Source organism: Bos indicus x Bos taurus, chromosome 15 (genome assembly GCF_003369695.1).
Source record: "Bos indicus x Bos taurus breed Angus x Brahman F1 hybrid chromosome 15, Bos_hybrid_MaternalHap_v2.0, whole genome shotgun sequence".
Classification (NCBI taxonomy): Eukaryota; Metazoa; Chordata; class Mammalia; order Artiodactyla; family Bovidae; genus Bos; species Bos indicus x Bos taurus.
The window spans coordinates 26615573-26638332 of record NC_040090.1 but is presented as its reverse complement, the minus strand read 5'-3'; the positions used below and the strand labels follow the sequence as shown (position 1 = coordinate 26638332).

At 38.5% G+C, this 22760-nt stretch overlaps 1 protein-coding gene across 1 annotated transcript in view; it reads right to left on the bottom strand.

The window, feature by feature from the left end:
• The window catches only part of SLC5A12 (solute carrier family 5 member 12), a 51276-nt gene that overhangs the window by 18407 nt on the left and 10109 nt on the right, over positions 1 to 22760 (bottom strand). The window contains exons 2-8 of the mRNA XM_027562799.1: positions 20510 to 20575; positions 19078 to 19129; positions 17397 to 17464; positions 12331 to 12485; positions 12070 to 12210; positions 6636 to 6765; positions 5674 to 5762 (exon numbers count right to left, since the gene is read on the bottom strand). Of these exons, the coding sequence (XP_027418600.1) occupies positions 5674 to 5762; positions 6636 to 6765; positions 12070 to 12210; positions 12331 to 12485; positions 17397 to 17464; positions 19078 to 19129; positions 20510 to 20575 (701 nt within the window). The remainder of the gene's footprint in view (positions 1 to 5673; positions 5763 to 6635; positions 6766 to 12069; positions 12211 to 12330; positions 12486 to 17396; positions 17465 to 19077; positions 19130 to 20509; positions 20576 to 22760) is intronic.

Sequence of the window (22760 nt, the reverse complement as noted above, 5' to 3'; positions counted from 1 at the left end):
TTAAATAAGCTAACATGCAGTAGCAGAGAGGTTGTGTATATGTGTGTGTGTGTGTGTAGGTTAAACTTGACGCAGGAAGTAGTGACTATTCTAATTCAGGAATCACTACAATATGTCATTCATTCATTCTTTCATTCATACCATTTATACATCTGTTCATTCTGAGTACTAGGCATACAATAGTGAACCAGAAAGACATAGAGCTTACACTTTAGTTGTGACATAGATATTTAACAACTAATTATTCAACTGACTCCACTGTTATGAAGAAAAATAACAAAGAGTTAAGAAAGCATATCTTGCAGAGACCTAAACTGAAATGAAGTTAGGATTCTTCTCTAAGGAAGGGCTTCCCTGGTGGCTCAGATAGTGAAGTGCCTGCCTGCAATGTGGGAGACCCAGGTTTGATCCCTAGTTTGAGAAGATCCCCTGAAGAAGGGAATGGCAACCCACCCTAGAACTCTTGCCTGGAGAATTCCATGGACAGTGGTAGTTAAGACAGGTACTGAAAGGACCCTTGCAAATTCAGAATAAGATGTTTTAGAACAAAGAGAAAATTTTAAGTAAATGCCTGCAGATGAAAAACTTGTTTCATCCAACAACAGGAAGCACCAGTGTGACTAGCATGTAATTAATAAGGGAGAAAGAGACAAAGAAAATACTAGGAAGTAGGCAAAGATCAAAAGCACATAAAAGCTCTGGTATTCTCTAACTTTCCAAACAGAGTTCAGTCTTACAGCCCAAAATTTGCTTAATGGACAGAAAAATCAAAAAATTAGAGTTTCCTTTGTAGAACAACATGAAAACTTATTAAATTTCTCATACAGACCAGGAATATTTTAGTTAGTAGGATAGATGTATTTATTAAATTCATGTTATGCAAAATCACAAGCACAAACAAAAGTTCTGGAAAAGAAAGAAACAAATGAACAAAGCCTGGTCAGCTGTTTGTAAATTCTCCATTGCTGCTGCTGCTACTAAGTCGCTTCAGTCGTGTCCGACTCTGTGCGACCCCATAGACGGCAGCCCACCAAGCTCCCCTGTCCCTGGGATTCTCCAGGCAAGAACACTGGAGTGGGTTGCCATTTCCTTCTCCAATGCTTTCCTTTTCCACTGCTATCCATTAGCTAATTGTTTTGTTATCCTCCAATGCTCATTTGAAGACAAGCTGTAGCTATGGCAACAGCATGGAAGAAAATGCAAACTTTGCCTTTTTTTCTGTAATGCAAGATAATAGTATTATTATTAATTCATTAGCTGTAGTTTACTTCAGTTGGGATGGTTCCAGGTCCATCTAGTGCAAAATTTAAAAGTTCTTTCCCTAATGACAGATACAGTTAGTAGAAACTTTCTGTGACCCATTTCTAGAAATTGAAATTCCAAGTACTTCAGCTTAGCTTTCTCCTTTTCCTGAGAATCAAGGCACAGTGTATGTCCCCTAGAAGACTTCTCTTCTATCTGCAGCTCCATGCAAGTCAAATAAAGAAAGGAGAGGATCAAATAAAATAAGCTTCTATGCTCCCTACATATATGGCTCAAAATCCATCATTTGAAAGCTTTAAGTTTTAGGGTTTATTTTCTACCTTTGAATCCACTGTGAGGGAGGCAACAGAAAGCCGTTTTTCCCCAGAAGGATCAGATTTGCAGAACTTCTGCTGGACTGCTTTTGCAGTCAGATATATTATCCATATGTCAATTTCTCAGATTCTAAAACTGGTACAAGATGGTGAAAATCTTTTTTTCTTTCCTAGCATTAAACCACTATCTCTTTATTCTACCCCTTCCCTTGTCTTCCCCATTCTCTAACCCAACGTCCTCCTTAACCTTACAGCAAAAGAAATCTCTCTATAGTATGTACTGTCCAGTATATCTCTTTCTTGAAATTTTTGGATTTGAGATCAAAAGAATCAACTATTCTTTTATGAGAGAATCAATCTGTTGACAGCTATATTTATCCATTATGGAGGAGTCAGCTTTAGGAAAATTGAATAAATAAAACAAGCTCTGTAGGGAGGGACCAAATGAAAGCTAATGTGTCATCCCTATTTGCATTTGATCCTCTACTGTTCTTTATTTCTTCCTTAGTTTCCCTGAGATGCCGATACTAACACCACAGAACAACATCCTTTGTACTACTGATGCAAAATCCTATGAAGTAAAGTAGCAAAAATAATTCAGCAGAACACTAAATTAAAATTATACCATAAGCAAGCTAAAATCATTATGTGAATTCATAGATACTGCTATTTTGGAAATACATAAGCATACTAATATTGATATGTCAAAAGCTAGAAAAGAAAACAATAGTCATTTCAAAAATGCCAATAGTAATCACAATTCCATATATCTCTCTGATAAAAATATTTCCTAAAAGTAGAATAAATATAGGCATTATTGTTCTTATTTATGATTTTGTTAGTTTTATATATAAGTATATTAAATGTAAATAAATAATATCATTCAAACCAAAACCTGGTATCATATTTACTGGTAATATCCAGGAACCATTCCCTTTAAAGCATATAACAAAACAAAGGTTTCTGTAATCCCTCAATTTTCTTATCATTGTTCTCAAAGCATAATTATATGAGAGTGAACATAGAAGTGTAGCTATTAGGAAAGAAGAACTCAAAAGTATTTGCAAATATTATGACTTGAGTACATTCAAGTTTTATAGAATGGACTGAAAATAATTAGAAAAAAATGATATCAAGGGAAATTCTGTAAAAGTAATGAATAAATACTATATACTAAGTTAACATATTTAAAATCATTCTTTAAAGCTTCAGTTCAGTTCAGTTCAGTTCAGTCGCTCAGTTGTGTCTGACTCTTTGTGACCCCATGAATTGCAGCACACCAGGCCTCTCTGTCCATCACCAACTCCCGGAGTTCATTCAAACTCATGTCCATCAAGTCAGTGATGCCATCCAGCCATCTCATCCTCTGTCATCCCCTTCTCCTCCTGCCCTCAATCCCTCCCAGCATCAGAGTCTTTTCCAGAGTCAACTCTTCCCATGAGGTGGCCAAAGTACTGGAGTTTCAGCTTCAACATCAGTCCTTCCAATGAACACCCAGGAATGATCTCCTTTAGGATGGACTGGTTGGATCTCCTTGCAGTCCAAGGGACTCTCATGAGTCTTCTCCAACACCACAGTTCAAAAGCATCAATTCTTCAGTGCTCAGCTTTCTTCACAGTCCAACTCTCACATCCATACATGACACTGGAAAAACCATAACCTTGACTAGAAGGACCTTTGTTGGCAAAGAAATGTCTCTGCTTTTGAATATGCTATCTAGGTTGATCATAACTTTCCTTCCAAGGAGTAAGCATCTTTTAATTTCATGGCTGCAGTCACCATCTGCAATGATTTTGGAGCCCCAAACAATAAAGTCAGCCACTGTTTCCACTGTTTCCCCATCAGTTTCCCATGAAATGATGGGACCAGATGCCATGATCTTCATTTTCTGAATGTTGAGCTTTAAGCCAACTTTTTCACTCTCCTCTTTCACTTTCATCAAGAGGCTTTTTAGTTCCTCTTCACTTTCTGCCATAAGGGTGGTGTCATCTGCATAGCTGATGTTATTGATATTTCTCCAGGCAATCTTGATTCCAGCTTGTGCTTCTTCCAGACCAGTGTTTCTCATGATGTACTTTAAAGCTTAGCTTAAAATTATTAGTATCATTATAGCTGTACACAAATAGATCAAAGGAATATAACAGAAAATCCAGGAAAAGTTTCAAAAGTATTAAAGAAGGTAGGATGTAATAAAAGTAGCATTTCAAGTCAGTGATGAAAAGGTAACTTTTCATTAAAAATAATGAGGTATCTTGCTACTATCTTAGCAGAAAAATAAGTCAGGAACTCCACTTCTTTTCTATACTATACCCCATGTATACACTATACCCCATGTATAGTCTAGATGATTTAATAATTTTAACATTTAATAAGACAATAAATATACTAGAATGATATCTGGATGATTATTTGTAAGCATGGAGCAGAGAAGAATGATATAAACCTAGAAATCATAATGTAAAAAATTAATTAATATGATATAGCTGTTCCATATATTCAAAAATATTAATAAAGCAAATATACATAGGACAAATGAGAAAAAATGAGATATATATCAATAATCCTTTCCCATATATATATATATATATATATGGAAGAAAACTCAAAAGCAAACAAAAAAGTAACAGAGAACATGAACTGGCATTTCACAGAGAAAGAAATACAAATGGCCAGTGAAGGTATGGAAAGATAGCCAACCCCACTTCTGCTCAAGGCAATTTGTATTATACTAAATGAATTAAGTCAGACAAAGACAAATACCATATGGTATCACTTATATGTGGAATCTAAAAAAGTGATACTGTCTTACTGTTTTAGTCCATTTTTCTCAATACTCTTGCCCCCACCATTCTCCCCATGACTGTCATGTCTCACCTGGGTTAAGGCAAAAGTCTCCTTTATAGTCATTTGCTCTCACCACTCCTTCTTTTGCGATAGCCCCTTCCCTTCACAAACAAGACCGAGTCTTCAGCTGTATGACATCACTCACTCAAACTTCCCTGCTTCAAATTTTCCAATGACTTCCTAATTAATATGCAATGAAAGCTCTTCAGTCTTTCATGAAAACTTTCCTGATCTGATGCTTGCTTGCCTCTTCCAATTTCTCCTCATTTGCTCTCCTCTTGATTTCTTAAGCTTCAACCCCTCTCATTGATCCTGAACTGTTTCATACAGATTATGTCCTTGGGGGGTTTGGTATTTGCCCTCCTCGCTGCCTGCAAAAATTCCTGTTTGTGATCTTCACACTCTTTAGATCTCAACGCAAATGTCATACACTTAAATAGAAGTGCACTAAAGACCCTCTCAAAAACAGAGCTCCCAACCTAACCTCTCTCTATGCTATCACTCTGTCATTTCCTTTATGCTATTTGTCATCATCAAATAATATCTTGGTTTTTTGTTACTGTTTAGTTATATATTATCCATCTCCCATGTTTACCAGAATGCAAACTCTATTTAAGGGCAACATTTATGCCAATCTTGTCTGCAGCATCCCCACATCACCAGCTGTGCCTGGCATAGTATAAGCCTTTTAACATATCTGTCAGAGTAAACATGTGAATAATTTTGAATTTATAATAATGCCTACATTTTGGAAATGGATGTTCTTAGCTGCCTGAGTGTGTTATTAAAGATGTAGAGAATGGATTGCAAAGAAGAGATCTGGAAGAATCTACCGCAGCTGAATGAGAAATGCAAGCAAACAGAGCTGCCTTATGGGCAAGTGATGTGAAACCATGGGGGCAGTGAGCTCCAGAAGAGGTTGAGAAAATAAACAGAGAGATCTAGTGCAAGAGCAGGCCTAGCTTTACATACGATTTCTGCAGTTTACTCTCTTACCGTGGGTAAGTTATCTACCTTGCTAAATCTCAGTTTCCTTATCTATCAGCAGAAGATAATGAGTAGTTTCGGTCTCATATACTGTATGACAACTGATGAACAGATACATATAAAGCATTCAGAAGGCAGCTAATACACAGTGAGAACTCAGTAATACTGGTGGTGAGTACCACTAATACTCTTGTCATCCTTGTTGCTTTGTTATTACCATCCTCATTATCAGAACACTATTGACAAGTGTTATCAATACACTAACCTCAAAGTTCCACTGAAGGCACAAGCCACGAAAAGTCCTGGAAGTCCAGGCATCGTGGAAAATAACTCCATGACGAAGTATGGCATCAGCTGAAGAGGAGGCAAGACGAGATGGGACAGGTGAGAGGTCTCATCAGCAATGTCTGAAATGTGGGATTTTGGGGGCTTCCTGTGCGGCACTAGTGGTAAAGAATCTGCATGCCAATGCAGGAGATGTAAGAGACACGAATGCCATCCCTGGGGTGGGAAGATCCTCTGGAGGGGGAAATAGTACATCACTCCAGTATTCTTGCTGCGAGAATCCCATGGACAGAGGAGACTGGTGGCTGACAGTCCATGGGGTCATAAATACTTGGGCAAGACTAAGCATCTGAGCACATATTGTAGCTTTTTAGCAAAAGAAGGTGGGGGAAAAAAGAAAGTAATTATAAAGAAGTTTTCATTGACTATGGTTTTTAAATGCCAGCAAATGAAGTTATGATCCATCCAATTTCCATGGACCTGAGGTCCAGCTGTAGGGTAGGAGAAGCGGTAGGAAGCAGACAGTCATATTAGGAAAACCCACTGTATGAACTTTAGAATGTTCAGAAACCTTTAATTTTTTTTTAATGTTTTCAATGTGTGCCATTTTCTTGCCTGTTTACTTTAATGATAGAAACCAAGCCATAAAAACAAGTGCTTAAAACAGATCTTCAGGGAATCTAGGTATTATGGTTCTACTCTGGAGCTAGATTCGTGGGAGAGGAGCTCCCACAAGACACAGTGGCAGTTTAACAAGTAGGAGGAGAGAGTGAAGACTATAGATCCTGGTCTGTGACAATATCATCCAAGAGGAGAGGAAAAAATCAAATCGTGGGGTTTGGGAAATAGCTAGAGGTCCAGGTGGAAAAAGAGAAAGGCTCAACATTATCTAGTGATGGCCCGAAACACACTCATTTCAGCTGGCCCCAAGGGAGCACATACCTGGTCTGGGGCTGAGATGATGCCCGAAGTCCAAGGATCACAGTCTTTGAAGTGCGCGTACATGGTTAAACCAGAAAAGACTGCACATAGCAGAATGATCCAGAGACCTAGCAAGTTGAAGTACAAGGCTCTAGAAAAGAACACACGGTAGACTCTATGTCAAACTATAATGTGATGAGGTTGTCAACTACAATTTGGCACTTGCCATGGCATTAAATCATGAGCTGCTGCAGCTGCTGATTTTCAACACATCCTGAAAGGAGTTTAGGTTGGAGAGCAGAAATGAGGCACTCTGTGTTCAGGAAAAACTGTCAGGACAGGTCTTCAGATAGTTAGATATTTTAAGCAGCTAATTTTATGAGCTCAATTTTTATATCTCCTTATATCTAGAAAAGCATTAAAATTCTTCATGGTGATGGCTGTTCCTAGTGACTAGCAAAAGCTTCACAAGACTAGTTAGAAACCTTCTGGAAAAACATGTGCTTGACTGCATGTATTCTTTATTCACCAAAATCACAAATGTACTGACCTTTCCCCCCTGCCTCTTTGGAGCAGTTTCTCAGAGCTCTCTGAGGTGCTGTCTTCTGGGCTTCAGTTCTCATTTTTTGCCCCAAATAAAATTTAACTTGCATCTGTTACATAGTGCATTTTTCTAAGTCAACAAGGTCATTACCAAAGAATCAAGACAAAATTCGGATGGCCTTTTTGCTATAAAATAAAATTCTCTAGCCTTCAGAAATCTGTATATTCTGATATCAAGTCACTATGTTATTCACCTGAAACGAATATATGCGAGTCCTAAGTCACTTCAGTCGTGTCTGACTCTTTGAAACGCTACGGACTGTAGCCCACCAGGCTCTTCTGTCCACGGGTTCTCCAGGCAAGAACACTGGAGTGGGTTGCCATGTCCTCTTCCAGATGATCTTCCCAACCCAGGGATTGAAACTGCATCTCCTGTGGCTCTTGCATTGAAGGCAGATTTATTACCACTGATCCACCGGGGAAGCCCCATAATATTATGTCAATTATATTGCAATTTAAAAAAATCATTACATTTTGTATTTTTTCATTTTTATTTGGGAATGTTACATTTTTAGACTGATTATGAAATTTAAACGAGATAGATTTTTTTATGGGTTTTTTAATTCGAGAGTTTTTCTGTAAAGCTTTTGAAATTGAGAGGTTTTCTGCGAAGCCTTAAATATGGGGTCAGGTCTAATTCCTTGGGTGAAATTTCATGTATCAATCACTCATATTATATAACTTCAAATAATTTCCCCTCTCTCAATTCATGAAACTGTCAAAAAGCCAACTTATGTTTTAACATCTGTTTTCCCCCCACAGGGATGATGAGATAAATGTAGAAATAGACACATTTTGGCAATATTCACTTTAGGGATTAAGTGAGATGAAATTTAAAGTTCAGTTTTTTAAAAGGCAATATAAAGTATGACAAAGCTAAGTCATTTTCCCTATTTCTTTGAAGCAATTCTTTTTTATTCTTTTAAATTCTACAAAATTCTTCTTAACTTCAATTTGAGTGCATTGGTAGTATCTTATGGCTATTTTGTATTCATACTGTCCTTCGAAAGTCAAAATATCACACATTTTCTAAATCTCAGGTGTGGAGCCATATGCCCAGGACATAGGTGTAAGGCCTTGTACCAAGGCCACAGACGTGGGACCTGCGCTAAAGTCAACTCTGGAACTGACTAGGTGCCAGAGCAGCCATAGCCATGAGCAGTCCTAATCTAAATCTGCCAACCCCCTGATCCCATATTAGGTAAAAATACCCACTCTATTACCCAACCTATAGCACCCTAACAAATGATCTAATGCCACCCTTCCAGCAAGAGTTTTCTTTGTCTTGAAGCTCTAAAAAAGCCACAAAAGCTTCAACTCTCCCTTGAGCCGGCCCACTGCTCTAACAGTGTTTTCTGCTCTAATAAACTATTCTCCTCTCATTCTGCTTCATGTCTGGAAATTCTTTTCTAACTTGCACAAGACCATGACATCAGGGAAGATTTGAAATTTGGTTGGCCTCACACTGGATCTAGACGTGTGTGCGTGCTCAGTCATGTCCGACTCTTTGTGATCCCATGGACTGTAGCCAGGCTCTTCTGTCCATGGGATTCTCCAGGCAAGAATACTGGAGTGGATTGTCATGCCCTTCTCCAGGGGATCTTGCCTGATCCTGAACCCAGGCACTGAACCTGTGTCTCTTGCGTCTTCAGCAATGGGCAGGTGGATTGCTTACCTCTGCACCACCTGGGAAACCCATTTTTTCATTAGAGATATACTTTAACCCCCTGCAAGGCTGATTCTCCTATTTGAAACCTAAGCCATTTTGGTGATTCATTCAGAAAATACTTATTAGGCATCATTATGTACCAGGTTCTTTTAGGTACTGAGGACATAGCAGTGGGCAACCCCGAACCCACTGGAGGCAGGTAATAATCACCAAAGCAAAATAAACAAGGTGTTTTTATATATGATAAGAGATACAAAGAAAATAAACAAAGGCAATGAGAATGGAACAAAAGGGACTGCATGTGGACGTGCTCATCTTAGCTGGGAGATGAGTGGTGGTGGGAAGGGACCTGATAACCTGCACCAGCTTCTCCTGCCCTCATAGCACTATCTCCCACCAGCACTTCTGAAATGTAAATGGAATTCTAGAAACAAGAGTCCAAGGAAGTTTCCAGGGAGCACATCTAAGATGATGGTAAGTGGTAATGTTCCTGGGTGTGAAGAAGATCTAGCTTAAGATGAAGGTGTCTTTTGTAAGTAAGCAGAATTCTAACCATGCAATTCAATTCATTTATAATGCGTCACTTTTGGTTTTCACTTATGGCCACATTCAGTATGAACTTTCTGGATGTATTTTCGCCTACCAGTGATTCATAGGTTTAGCCCTGATGGACTGTTTTAATCACATCAGATAATTGAATGGAAGTGGTACTTGTGATCAACATTCTATAGAGCCTTCTAGGTCAGAGTCTGCTGGCAGCTGGCTCTGAGTGGCATTCAGGTGCCCCAGTGCTGGCCTTGATGCTCAAGTTCTGTGACAAATGACGGTCCCAGTAGATCTCTACTCTAGCAATCTCCCCTCCAGCTATGGGCACTTTAACTGTACTGACCACTTGGGCTGATTTCTCACTCCTGGATGGTATCAATGAAATCAACTTAGATTCTTACAGGTAAATATTTTCTAAAGACAGTTTTTATTTTTTCATCTTTCCTTATTCTAACAAAATTCCTACCATAGTTCTGGTCTGTCCGTGGGAGTGGGGATGGGTCAAATCAAGAATGGCGAGTGAAGTAAGCCAGAAGGAAAAACACCAATACAGTATACTAATGCATATATATGGAATTTAGAAAGATGGTAACAATAACCCTGTGTACGAGACAGCAAAAGAGACACTGATGTATAGAACAGTCTTATGGACTCTGTGGGAGAGGGAGAGGGTGGGAAGATTTGGGAGAATGGCATTGAAACATGTAAAATATCATGTATGAAACGAGTTGCCAGTCCAGGTTCGATGCACGATACTGGATGCTTGGGGCTAGTGCACTGGGATGACCCAGAGGGATGGTATGGGGAGGGAGGAGGGTTCAGGATGGGGAACACATGTATACCTGTGGCGGATTCATTCTGATATTTGGCAAAACTAATACAATTATGTAAAGTTTAAAAATAAAATAAAAATTAAAAAAAAAAGAATGGCGATCTTAAATGCTTAGGAAATTATACATATTTCTTCCTTAATGAGTATCTCTCCTTTTCTGACAGTTTTCATATGCATCAAATACTAATATAACAAATTCCAAGAAACTATTATGAATGGATTGCTTAATTTAAACCAGTCCACTAAATGAGACTGAAAGATACACAAACACAAGTACACTTGCAGGAGTATACACAAACACTCCTACACACACACACTCCTACACACACACACACACACACACACACACATAAAAATTCCTATGTATATATGTATCAATTTATATGCTTATACACTCACATATATAAGCATCACCTTGAAGCATTGCTTTGTAAAATAAGTAATAAATATTTAATGAGCACAAAGTATCATTCTTGGACATGTAGGGAATATGATGAAAAAAGTACATTTCCTAACTTTTAGGTACTATTATAGTAATAAGAAGAAATTGGTCATGTTCACAAGAATAAATGGTATAACACAATCACATAAGACCAAAAAAACCCTTGCTCTAACAGAGAATTATTATTTATTTCACCTAAGGATTCTTCCCCTATCAGATATCTTCTAGTTTATTTTAATGCAGAACTTTAAATAAATTCTAATTTCATATTATTTTAAGATCAAAATTACAGTTGATCTTGAACACATTTTAAGCAATTCAACTATTTGATAAAGTGATGATCACATGTGTAGAGAGTTTAATATTATTTATTGTAATAAGATATGAAATGATAGAATAGTAAACAACATATTCACTTCTTCCTTCTGAGGGTATGTGAACTATATAAGTAATATATTCCCTTTTGTAATTCAAGTCACAAAATGTTGAACTATGTCCATTTACTTGTATCTTTTATTCCATCTAAATAAGAAACTATGCAATTAAAGTCTTTATGATCAGCTATGGAAATATTTATAGAGACTGTTTCTCATTCCAAAAGAAGTTAAGGGCATCCTGACAGGTCTGCAGAGGCTGGAACTTTGGATAGCAGCAATGAGGATGAAATGCCTATTTTCAATGCAATTCTAGCTTATTTATTCCAGCTTTGCAAAAAAAAAAAAACAGTGTATAACTTTATTTGGTCCCCACTCTGGAGAGTGGGATGACTTGCATGGTTTAAAAAAGGCTTAACAAGTTGTGACTCTGTGGTGTTCTTCAGAGTAAGCAGCCTGGTAAGACTGGTTACTGATTATCCTGACAGGAGTTAGAGACACTAAAGTCCTGTTATGACTGACTCATTACCTGTGTTATAACTGCCTCATTACCTTGTGTTTTATTCTCTTAACCTCCTTGGAAACTTTTATGGTAAATCCATCAAAATAAAGATGCTAGTTGAAGAGACCACATGGTGAATGGAAATAGTGATGAGAACCAACTCGTCACCGAAACTGTAGGTAAGATACAGGTGCTCCTTATCTTTGCATTGTCTCCCACAGCACCTAATTCAACCTAGTAATTTCTCAAAAAATGAAAGCAACAAGTGATAGTGAGAAAAGGCAAACAAAAACAAGTTCAAATCCCAGCCCTGCCACTTCCTCATGGAGAAGGGAATAATAGCCATGCCTGCCTCAAAAAATTATTGAAAGGGTTAAAAGAATCTTCACTTCTTTCTCTCTTTTACACATACATATACACACTCAAAGCATATAAATACCCAAGAACGGCAGAGAAGAAAACATAAAAATGTTTATTAATAACTTACAGCTTGGCATGCTTTTCTGTTTTGCAAGAGATGCATCGCTGGATGGTCGACTGATTAACTCCATAGATCCCAAGCCACGTAAAGGTTCCTCCCACTGAGATTGTCCAAAAAGTGTGCCTCCTGAGAGGATCTATATCAAAGCTATGAAGCAGAGAGAAATGAGTGAGAAAACACATTCCTTTGATACCTAAATATTATTTTAGGTGATGAGGTCATACAGCTAAATGTTTATAAAACAAGAAAAAGTAGCGTTGGACATACTCAAATATATTTAATCGAGATCCATTTTCTGCTTGTTCTAATACATTGTGTAATCCACCAGCATAGGTTGATCCTTGAATGAGAACCGTTAAGAAGCCCACGATCATGACAACCATCTGAAATGCATCTGTCCACACTACTGCTTTTAATCCTCCCTGAAATGAAGAGAATGGATGTGAGTTCTTAAAGTGAAGACTCAAACCCTTCCACCTCAGCACAGCCTCTTTGCTATCTGCTAGATACCACCCTTTCTGTCTTTTTCTTCCCTTTCTCCCTTCCTTCCTTTCATTCTTTCCTTCTCCCTTCCTTTCACAGTCACTGAACACCTTTTATCTGCCAAGTTTATTGGGGATAATCACCTGGGTCTGGCTTGTACAACTTGAGATTTATTTTTGTAAATTTAGTGAATAAATGTGGGGAAACGGAGATGGTAGGCTACTGAAAAAAAAAGAAAAGAACTAGGAAGGAATGATAGATTCCATACGTTCATGGAGAAAAGCGTTTTAAGAGCTGGAGGAAGATCGAATAGTGAGATGAGCAAACCAGAGTGTCAGGAGAGTGAATCTAACAGTAGATTTCAGGAGAGGGTGATTAAACAAGTGGTTAGAGTAGTTGTTATCAAATCTGGATCCTCTTTAGAGTCACTTGGGGAATTTAAAAGCGCACAAACAAAAAACAATGTTTGAGCCCCATTCCCAGGAATTCAGAATAAACTGAGGTCTGGGTTGGGGCAGTTCTAAGTGTTTCTGAAAGCCCTCCAGGTGACTCCAATGTACAATTCTAGTTGGAACGATGTGGGCAAGAAGAAAGGAGGAAAGAAAGAGGCTGCTGGAGAATCTTAGGACCATGGCGAAGATGGAATGCGCAAACTAGGAAAGATTAAATGAAGTGATATATTTTAAAAGTATTTTGAAAATGAATAAGCACTATGGGAATGAAAGGATGTGATATTTTTAACGCTGAAAAATAGAATTATTATCCTCAGTTACTCCTCCAGAGTGTCAAGAACTTCTATGAAAAGATGACAGGCTTCATCTTTATCTTGAGAAGAAAGAAGACATTGGATTTGTCTCATCATTTCTTGTGTAATTAAAATTAAAATGAGTTTAAAAAATAGACATAAAAGTCCCTTCCAGATGCATTGTATTTGCATATTCTGTTCAATTTCTGATTGGAAGGATATTCAATCTCTTACTTACCCCTCCTAAGTAGTGGTATTTTGATTTTCTTTAAAGGCGATAAAACCCTTCCAAATCCAAATCAAAATATCAGATTTTGGTGATACAAAGACCAATGCCAAAGACGTCCTTTCAGAGGCTATTTGGCATGGGTTATACGAAAGTATGTATAAACCTGAACTTAAGCTAGACCTGGGGCAAGAGAACAAACCACTTTATCAAACGTGCATCAAAAGGCATGAAAACTTCTCTGATTTTTATGACTCCTTCATATAGCAAGAACCACACCTACCCACACTCCACTCATATATAATCCTGATTGTATCTTGAGTGTCACTTAGGTATTTAATCAGTCTGTGTTGTTTTGTGTTGCTGACTGTTTATCTCACTAGGTTGCAAACTCCTGCATGGCAGGAATTATTTCTTCTTATTTTTAAAATCTCTTCCACTGTCCACTGATTATCTTAGCTATGCTATACATCTATGGGATTATCAGAGTAAGAGACTGCAAGATGAGCAAGTGTTAGCTAGATGAGCCATTGTTTTGGTGAGACATTGAAGCCTTCAGCCTGGCCAGAGAGGATGGAATAGAGGTGTGGTGAGGAGAGATCAAATTGGGCGGACTGACTCACAGACAGAAAGATTTTCAACACTAGTCTAAGAAGCTTACAGTTTATCCTGTGAACAATGCAAGCAGAGAGAGAATTAGATCAGTCAAGTGCATGAAGAGATGCATGTTTGAAGAAGATTAGGCTGACAGAGGTATGCAGGCTGGAGGGAAGCACTGAAATCAATTAAGAGGTAGTACATTTAGCTCATTTTTGTTTATTGTGATTTTTAAAATATCCAGACTTGTTTCTGACATCTTTTTGCTATTTGTTCTACTTTTTCTATATATATATATTTTTCCTTTTGCTTAAATAAGTTGAGGGTGATTTTTTTTTCACTTTGTTTTAATTCCCTTTTTCTACTTTGACTGTTTTATTTAAATGGGTCCCCTTGAAATTGTGCCATGAATTTTTCATTTAAAGTCTAAATTTTTAAAATGTCTTAATCTCCAACAATTCAAGGATTAAAACATCTTTAAATCTAAGTACTCTCTCCTTGATTTACATGCTATTGAGGTCTAAATGAAATTATTCTTTTTAATCCCTAAATCACATATAATTATTGTTATTACATTTTAATATTATAAATTATATTATTTAATATTATATAAATTATACCACACTATAAAATTATTGTGATTAAGCACCAAAAATTGTTTGACTAGACCTACTGTTTATTATTATATTTTTGTCATTTTTTCCATCAAAATCTAGAGAATTTTATTTCTTCCCACAATATTTCCTTTAGGTTATTCTCTGGGGAAAATATGTTAATGGTAATTTCTCTTAGTTCTTGACAGTTGATAGTTTTGCTGAAAGATAGTTTTGCTGAGTACACAATTATAATTGACAATTGTTTCTTTCAATGTTTTGAAGATATTGTTTCACTGCTCTGGCTTCCATTACTGTTGCTAAGAAGTCTGCCTTTCATGTCCCTGGCAATGCATCTAGTTATCTTCCTACAGGCAAATACTTTGAAGCCACTAATCTGTTACGTATGGCCAGACATGTATGAAGTAGAAGCCCATTTTTAATTTAGGTAGGAGATGTATGTATGCTCAGTCGTGTCTAACTTTTTGCAGCCTCATGGAGTGTAGCCCTTCAGGCTCCTCTGTCCTGGGATTTTCTGGGCAAGAAGATTGGAATGGGTTGCCATTTCCTTCTCCAGGGGATCTTCTCAACCCAGGGATGGAACCTGTCTCCTGCTTGGTAGGTGGACACTTCACCACTGTACCACCTGGGAAGTCCAGGCTGAGATAGTTAGATAGCATCACCATCTCAATGGACATGAAAAGGGAGCCTGCTGTGCTGTACTCTACGGATTCACAGAGGGAGCCATGACTTAGGGACTGAACAACAGCAAAAGGAGGTGTGTGTCTGGAACAGAAGCATGGTAGTGAGAATGGAATAGAAAAAAAAATAAGATGAAGCTTTGCCGTGTAAAGAAAAGATGGGATTTATAAGTATGAAAAAAGAGATAAGAACATTTTAAAATTGTATATTATCATAACATATGTTAAAAAAAGTAGGTGATATGCACACAAGGCCAAAATGCATGGACAGTATGCTATATCAAAATACTATGTGATAATTTAGCAATTACTTTATTTTTCTCTATAAAGGGGGAAAGACAATCTGACTATCTGGGAACCATTACCATATTCTTAACTAGTTACTTATAGGCTCCCTATATAGGACCAATACAAGGAGGTCCAACCAGTCCATATTTAGTATGATTTCCATCCTAAAGGAGATCAGTCCTGAATATTCATTGGAAGGACTGATGTTGAAGCTGAAACTCCAATACTTTGGCCACCTGATGTGAAGAACTGACTCATCGGAAAAGACCCTGATGCCGGGAAAGATTGAGGGCAGGAGGAGAAGGGGACGACAGAGGATGAGATGGTTGGATGGCATCATTGACTCAATGGACATGAGTTTGAGTAAACTCCGGGAGTCGGTGATGGACAGGGAGGCCTGGTGTGCTGCAGTTGGGGTCGCCAAGAGTTGGTCACAACTGAGCAACTGAACTGAACTGAACTGATAGTACCAATAGGGCTTCTCTGGTGGCTCAGGTGATAAAGAATCTGCCTGCAATGCAGACTCGGGTTCCATCCCTGGGTTGGGACGATCCCCTGGAGGAGGGTATGGCAACCCATTCTAGTATTCTTGCCTAGAGAATCCCATGGACAGTGGAGCCTGGCAGGCTACAGTTCATGGGGTCACAAAGAGTCGGACACAACTGTAGTGACTTAGCAAGCATGATATCAATGGCTCAGAAGAATAAAGACTCCTATTATAGGGCATGACAAATGATAGGTGCTCAATGAATATTTGTTGAACTAAACTAATTGTAATAATTTCATAAATATAATTTCCAATACCACCCAAGTTCCTTGGTTAAAACTAAGCATATGTAAAGCCAAATGTTAAATGTAATCCAAGCTTATCCATCAATAAGAGACAAAATCAAGGTGTGGAATCCTCAAGTTTCCAAAATATCAGCCACCACTGGTTGTTCATTGGTACATTTTGTATTCTTTAGCCAGTAGTCATGGAGAAGGCAATGGCACCCCACTCCAGTACTCTTGCCTGGAAAATCCCATGGATGGAGGAGCCTGGAAGTCTGCAGTCCATGGAGTCGCTGAGGGTCAGACACGACTGAGCGACTTCACTTTCACTTTTCACTTTCATGCATTTGAAAAGGAAATGGCAACCCACTCCAGTGTTCTTGCCTGGAGAATCCCAGGGAGCCTGGTGGGCTACCGTCTATGGGGTCGCACAGAGTTGGACACGATTGAAGTGACTTAGCAGCAGCAACCAGTAGTCAATGAAGTACTGGTTGGTCAAAAAGTTTGTTTAGCTTTTCCATAAGATGTTACAGAAAAACCCAAATGACCTTTTTGGCCAACCCAATATAAATGTTACCTAAGGCTTATAATCACTGTTAATGAGCACATTTTTTTTTTTTTTTTCTCAGTAGTTGCATATGGCCACCTCACCTTCAAGCGGGGAGATATTTCTGTCATTAAATCTTCTTTTACTCATGGCTCTCTCAAATGAACCCAGAGCTCAACTTCTACTAATGGTTGATATGAAAAAGGATTTTAAATAAGACAACAGCACCTTCCTCAGAAAACTGTTACAGATAAGGCAGCATATTTTTATTTAATTGAGAAATAGCAATTTCTGCTATACTTAGATGCTTTGTTGTTGAAAATTTGCCCTTATCCCATATTAGGAGGTAGTGCTAAATACTTTTTCACAGCTAGATACATACCAGGGTACAGTAGAATGTGCAAACGATTCCCGTTGCAAACACAGAGCCCCAGAGATCAAACCCAGTCACTATGAAAGGAGACAAAAATATTGAAAGAAGTTCCTTTAAGAACAGTAAAAGAACAAACTTCATGAGGAAAAAGTCACAATATTCTTGTCTGTATTCTTTGTGGGCAAATGAAAATCAAATTAGAGGTCAAAATTAAATTAAATTAAATTTTATCACATCTGATAGAGATTATTTTATTATATTATTATAACTCAACCCAGTCCATGGGACTTCCCCAGCAGTAAAGAATCCACCTGCAGTGTAGGAGACACAGGAGACACGGATTCCATTCCTGGGTTGGGGAGACTCCCTGGAGGCGGGCATGGCGACCCACTCTAGTTTTCTTGCCTGGAGAATCCCAAGGACAGAGGAGCCTGGTGGGCTACAGTCCATAGGGTTGCCGAGTCAGACACAACTGAAATGACTGAGCAGCAGCAACCCAGTCCATAGTTTTCATGTAATGGTATAAGCCAAATGTTTTCTTTTAAGATTCTGGAGTTCCCAATCTCTGTACCAATTGTTTGCTTATTTGTTTGTTTTCCTTAAAAAAGTCAATTAGTCCAATTTCTGCACCAAACATTTCATTATTTGTTTGCTTTTCTTAACAAAGTCTGCATACTTTGAAACCACCTTAACAATGACTGTGAATAAATATTTTTCAGTATAAGCACATAGCACAATTAAATTGAATATTGAGGACTTCTAATATTATACATATCATTATGAAATTTCTTTTGCTTTTGGTTTTTCTTTCCTTTTTTCCCCCTGGGATTCTATTCTTTCAACAAGGTCAAGTGTAAATCTTAAAATAATTACTACAAACACCTTTTACTCATGTATTCAGAATATCCTCTTCATGAGATTACTCAGAAAGGACCATATGTTATGGATGACCGTATTTAGGTTGTGTGTATACAACACAAAACTATCAACTTAGGGTTACCAAAGGGGAAAGAGAGGAAGTAGGGATAAATGGTAGCTCAGATGGGAAAGAATCTGCCTGCAATGCAGGAGACCTAGGTTTGATGCTTGGGTTGGGAAGATTCCCTGGAGAAGGGAATGGCAATCCATTCCAGTATTCTTGACTGGAGAATCCCATGGATAGAGGAGCATGGTGAGCTACAGTCCATGGGGTCACAAAGAGCGGGGCATGACTGAGCGAATAACACACACACACACAGGATTTCTAATACTATTTCTAAACTGTTATACATGAAAAAGATAAACAACAAAGATTTAGCACAGGGAACCATATTCTATATCCTATAATAACCTATAATGGAAAATAACTTGAAAAATATACATAAAACTGAATCACTTTGATGTACACCTGAATCTAATACAATATTGTAAATCAACCAAACCTCAAAAAAATTTGTCATTACTTCAGTGATTAGAAAATGAATGACAATCAAATTGGATGTTTGAAACCACGTGGATACAGTCAAGTAACTAGTTATTTGCATTATTTTCAATGATCAATTTTTAGAGCTTTATGTTGTGACAACTACAGTAATTCATAGTATTCTAACCACAGGAATGTCTTCCCAACAAGATTTCGTGCATACATTTCTCAAGGTGACAACGCAGGTATAAAAATGGTGGAAAGCACAAGGGAATGTGGTTAACTCACCTTGATTGAGGGCCAGAGCAGGAGCGTACACCACCACTCCCGTGTAGAGAATCTGGGGGAGAGACAGGAATCAGGTGAACAGTGAGAAGAGCGACATGGAAAGGAAACCTTCCTAAAAATTTCCTTACAGCCTTAGCACTACATTTCCTTCAACTTGTTCCAAACATTTCATTCCTTCACACTCTCATTTTGAAGTCCTTGGCCACTGTAACTAATTCACAAAAAGGATAATAAGCATGAGATAGAGGAAGGCTGTTGGACTTTTAAAATGGCTATACATTTTGAGATTTTATGGCTACAGCTGGTGTATTTCTGAAGGATATGAAAAATAGGGTTCAGTTTTTGACTCACCCTTCCACTGCCCCGTCATACGCATATCACCATGATACAAACACATTTTAGCAGTTTGCTGAAACATAGACTTTAAAGTGGAGATGGAATAATCTATGAAGAGAGCACCTTGCAGGGAAAACTAGCTACACAGGCGACCCCCTTTATGGGCATATCTTCAAACTCCCAGAACTGGAGGCCACTACACGGACAGAAGTGGGTCCGGTCCCATATAGTTTTAAATGAAATTTCACCATTTAGAGATCCATGTGAGAGTTTTAAAAGGCAAGTAACCATGGACAGGTTAAGGAGCATTGTTTTCCCCGTTTTCTTGCTCTTAAATCCTTCAGTTACTGATGGAAGTTTTAATTTAGAAATGGAAGAAGGTTATCTTATAGTAGAAAGTTCTTGGTGAGTCATTGAAATGCATCGAAGCTATCCCACAGGCAGCTGTGGGCAGCAAGAGGATACCCTTGAACCAAGGAGGGAGGAGAAGAGTCCAAAAGGGGATGTGGGAGTATTGGTTTGAGAGTATAATTTTAAACTATTTTTCAGAAACTAACTCATTTCTCTGTTGAATTGGAAATGAGCATTTCTGGTTCAACACAGCTAAACTAGCAAAACAAAAAACAAAAAACAGTTACCAGACCATTTCATATCAAAAGCAACTTGTACCAGTTAAATAAGAGTTCACAATAAACTTAAGAAAATGCTTTTTTGCCCCTTTGGTGGTTTATGATATGTACTTGGTATTATTTATACAGATATATGATTGGAGAAGGAAATGGCAACCCACTCAAGTGTTCTTGCCTGGAGAATCCAAGGGACAGGGGGGCCTGGTGGGCTGCCGTCTATGGGGTCACACAGAGTCGGACACGACTGAAGCGACTTAGCAGCAGCAGCAGCATACAGATATTTGAAGCCTATGAAATGTGGAAATCCCTCTATAAAATCACATATTTTGAAAGTGCTATCCTTGAAAGACAGTAGTTTCTTCTTAGTGTTGAATCTTTCCTTTAACTGTGTTAATTGCTTTTTGAAATAAACAAACCCGTTCCTTGCCACCCCACAACCCACCTCTGCAGCAGCCCTTTCTCCTTACCGTTTGCACGATGTAGATGACTGTGGCTGCATAGCGAACTGGTTTGTTGAATCGTAGTTGTAAGTACTAGAAAGAACAGAGAGAAGGACATGCAAAAAATAAGCAAGTTTTATTTAAAGGCTGCTAATAGCATATTGAAAAGTAGAGACATTACTTTGCCAACAAAGGTCCGTCTAGTCAAGGTTATGGTTTTTCCAGTGGTCATGTATGGATGTGAGAGTTGGACTGTGAAGAAAGCTGAGTGCTGAAGAATTGATGCTTTTGAACTGTGGTGTTGGAGAAGACTCTTGAGAGTCCCTTGGATTGCAAGGAGATCCAACCAGTCCATTCTGAAGGAGATCAGCCCTGGGATTTCTTTGGAAGGAATGATGCTAAGGCTGAAACTCCAGTACTTTGGCCACCTCATGCAAAGAGCTGACTCATTGGAAAAGACTCTGATGCTGGGAGGGATTGGGAGCAGGAGAAGGGGACAGCAGAGGATGAGACGGCTGAATGGCATCACTGACTCGATGGACGTGAGTCTGAGTGAACTTTGGGAGTTGGTGATGGACAGGGAGGCCTGGCATGCTGCGATTCATAGGGTTGCAAAGAGTTGGACACGACTGAGTGATTGAACTGAACTGTACTGAAGAAGGTTTGCTTTTTCTTGGTATTTATCTGAGTTTAATGCTTAGCTTTATAACATAATTTTACCCTATTTGAACTTGAAAGAAAGGGAAAGAAATTTGGATTGTTTAAAGTCAAAGATGTATTAAAGCTCAGTTTTTGCTCAAACTTCACATGATGGTCAGAGAAGATAAATACTTTTTTTAATTTTTAAATTATTATTGCTTCAATTAAAAGGTCTTCTGGCTCTCTCCCCAGGGCTCTTCCTACTAGACATACTAAAGCCATTATTTCCTTTTCTAGCCACACTACCCCCAGATTCAGCTCAGGCCTTCCTTACCTCTTGACCAGATCAACGCAGTAACCCTCTATCTGAGCTCTCTAGACTCTCTCCAAACTGTGTCCACCCATTCCACCAACCACATTGATTCTCCTAAAGCAGAACACTGGTCACATACTTTTCCTCAAAGGTTTCAGTGATTCTCTATCACTGACAAAACAAAACGCACATCCAGGCTTTCCATTCTAAACCCTCTACTATCTGATCCACACCCTTCCCCTCTCAACATCATTAGCCCTCACCTGGTTTACTGTATACAATAAAATCACTATGTATTGTTCAGCCAGCATGTTTGTACTCTGTAGATTTCTCTTCTGTGTAGCAAAATTTTTCAGTGCAAGAGAGCCTCCCCTCACCCCCAACCCTCAAAATTCACCAAGTATTAGTCATCTTTCAAAAATGAGAGCCTGATTGCCATTCCTGTTCCTACTCATACTTTCCCCTCCGAACTCTTAAGGCAAGTATACTAAACTTCTTTAGCACGTGATAACCAGCTACCTTATATTTTAGTGTTGGATTCACATATTTTATAGGCTTCCCAGGTGGCACAGTGGGAAAGAATCCACCTGCCAATACAGGAGATGCAAGAGACGTGGGTTCGATCCCTGGGTTGGGAAGACCTCTAAAATAGGAAATGGCAACCCACTTCAGTATCCTTGCCTGGAAAATCCCATGGACGGAGGAGCCTGACTGACTACAGTCCATGGGTTGCAAAGAGTTGGACTTGATTGAGCACACATGCGTGCACACATCACATATTTTACAGTATTCATTTCCTATAGCCACTGTAACAAACTATCACAAATTTGGTGACTTTAAGCAACAGAAATGTGTTTTCTTACAGTTCTGGAAGTCAGAAATTCAAAATCAATTTCACTGGACCAAAATCAAGGTGTTGGCTGGGCTCTGCTCCCTCTGGACTTCTTAGGGAAGAATCTACTTGCATCTTAGGAGTTTTTGGTGGCTGCAGGCATTCCTTAACTTCTAACGTCATCACTCCAGTTTCTGTCTCTGTGGTCACATTGCTTTCTCTTTGTCTGACAAGTGTTCCTCTGCCTCCCTCTTATAAATATGATTGTACTTAAGGCCTGCCTGGTTAAATCAGGATAATCCCTCTATCTCAAGATTCTTAATTTAATCAATTTTGCAAGGATCTCTTTTTTAAAACCATATAAGGTAATAGTTTCAGATTCCTGGCATTAGGACATTTATTATCCCTTTTGAAGAGTGGTAGTGGTAGTTTAGTCACTAAATTGTGTCTGATTCTTTGTGACAGCATAGACTGTAGCCTGCCAGGTTCCTTGG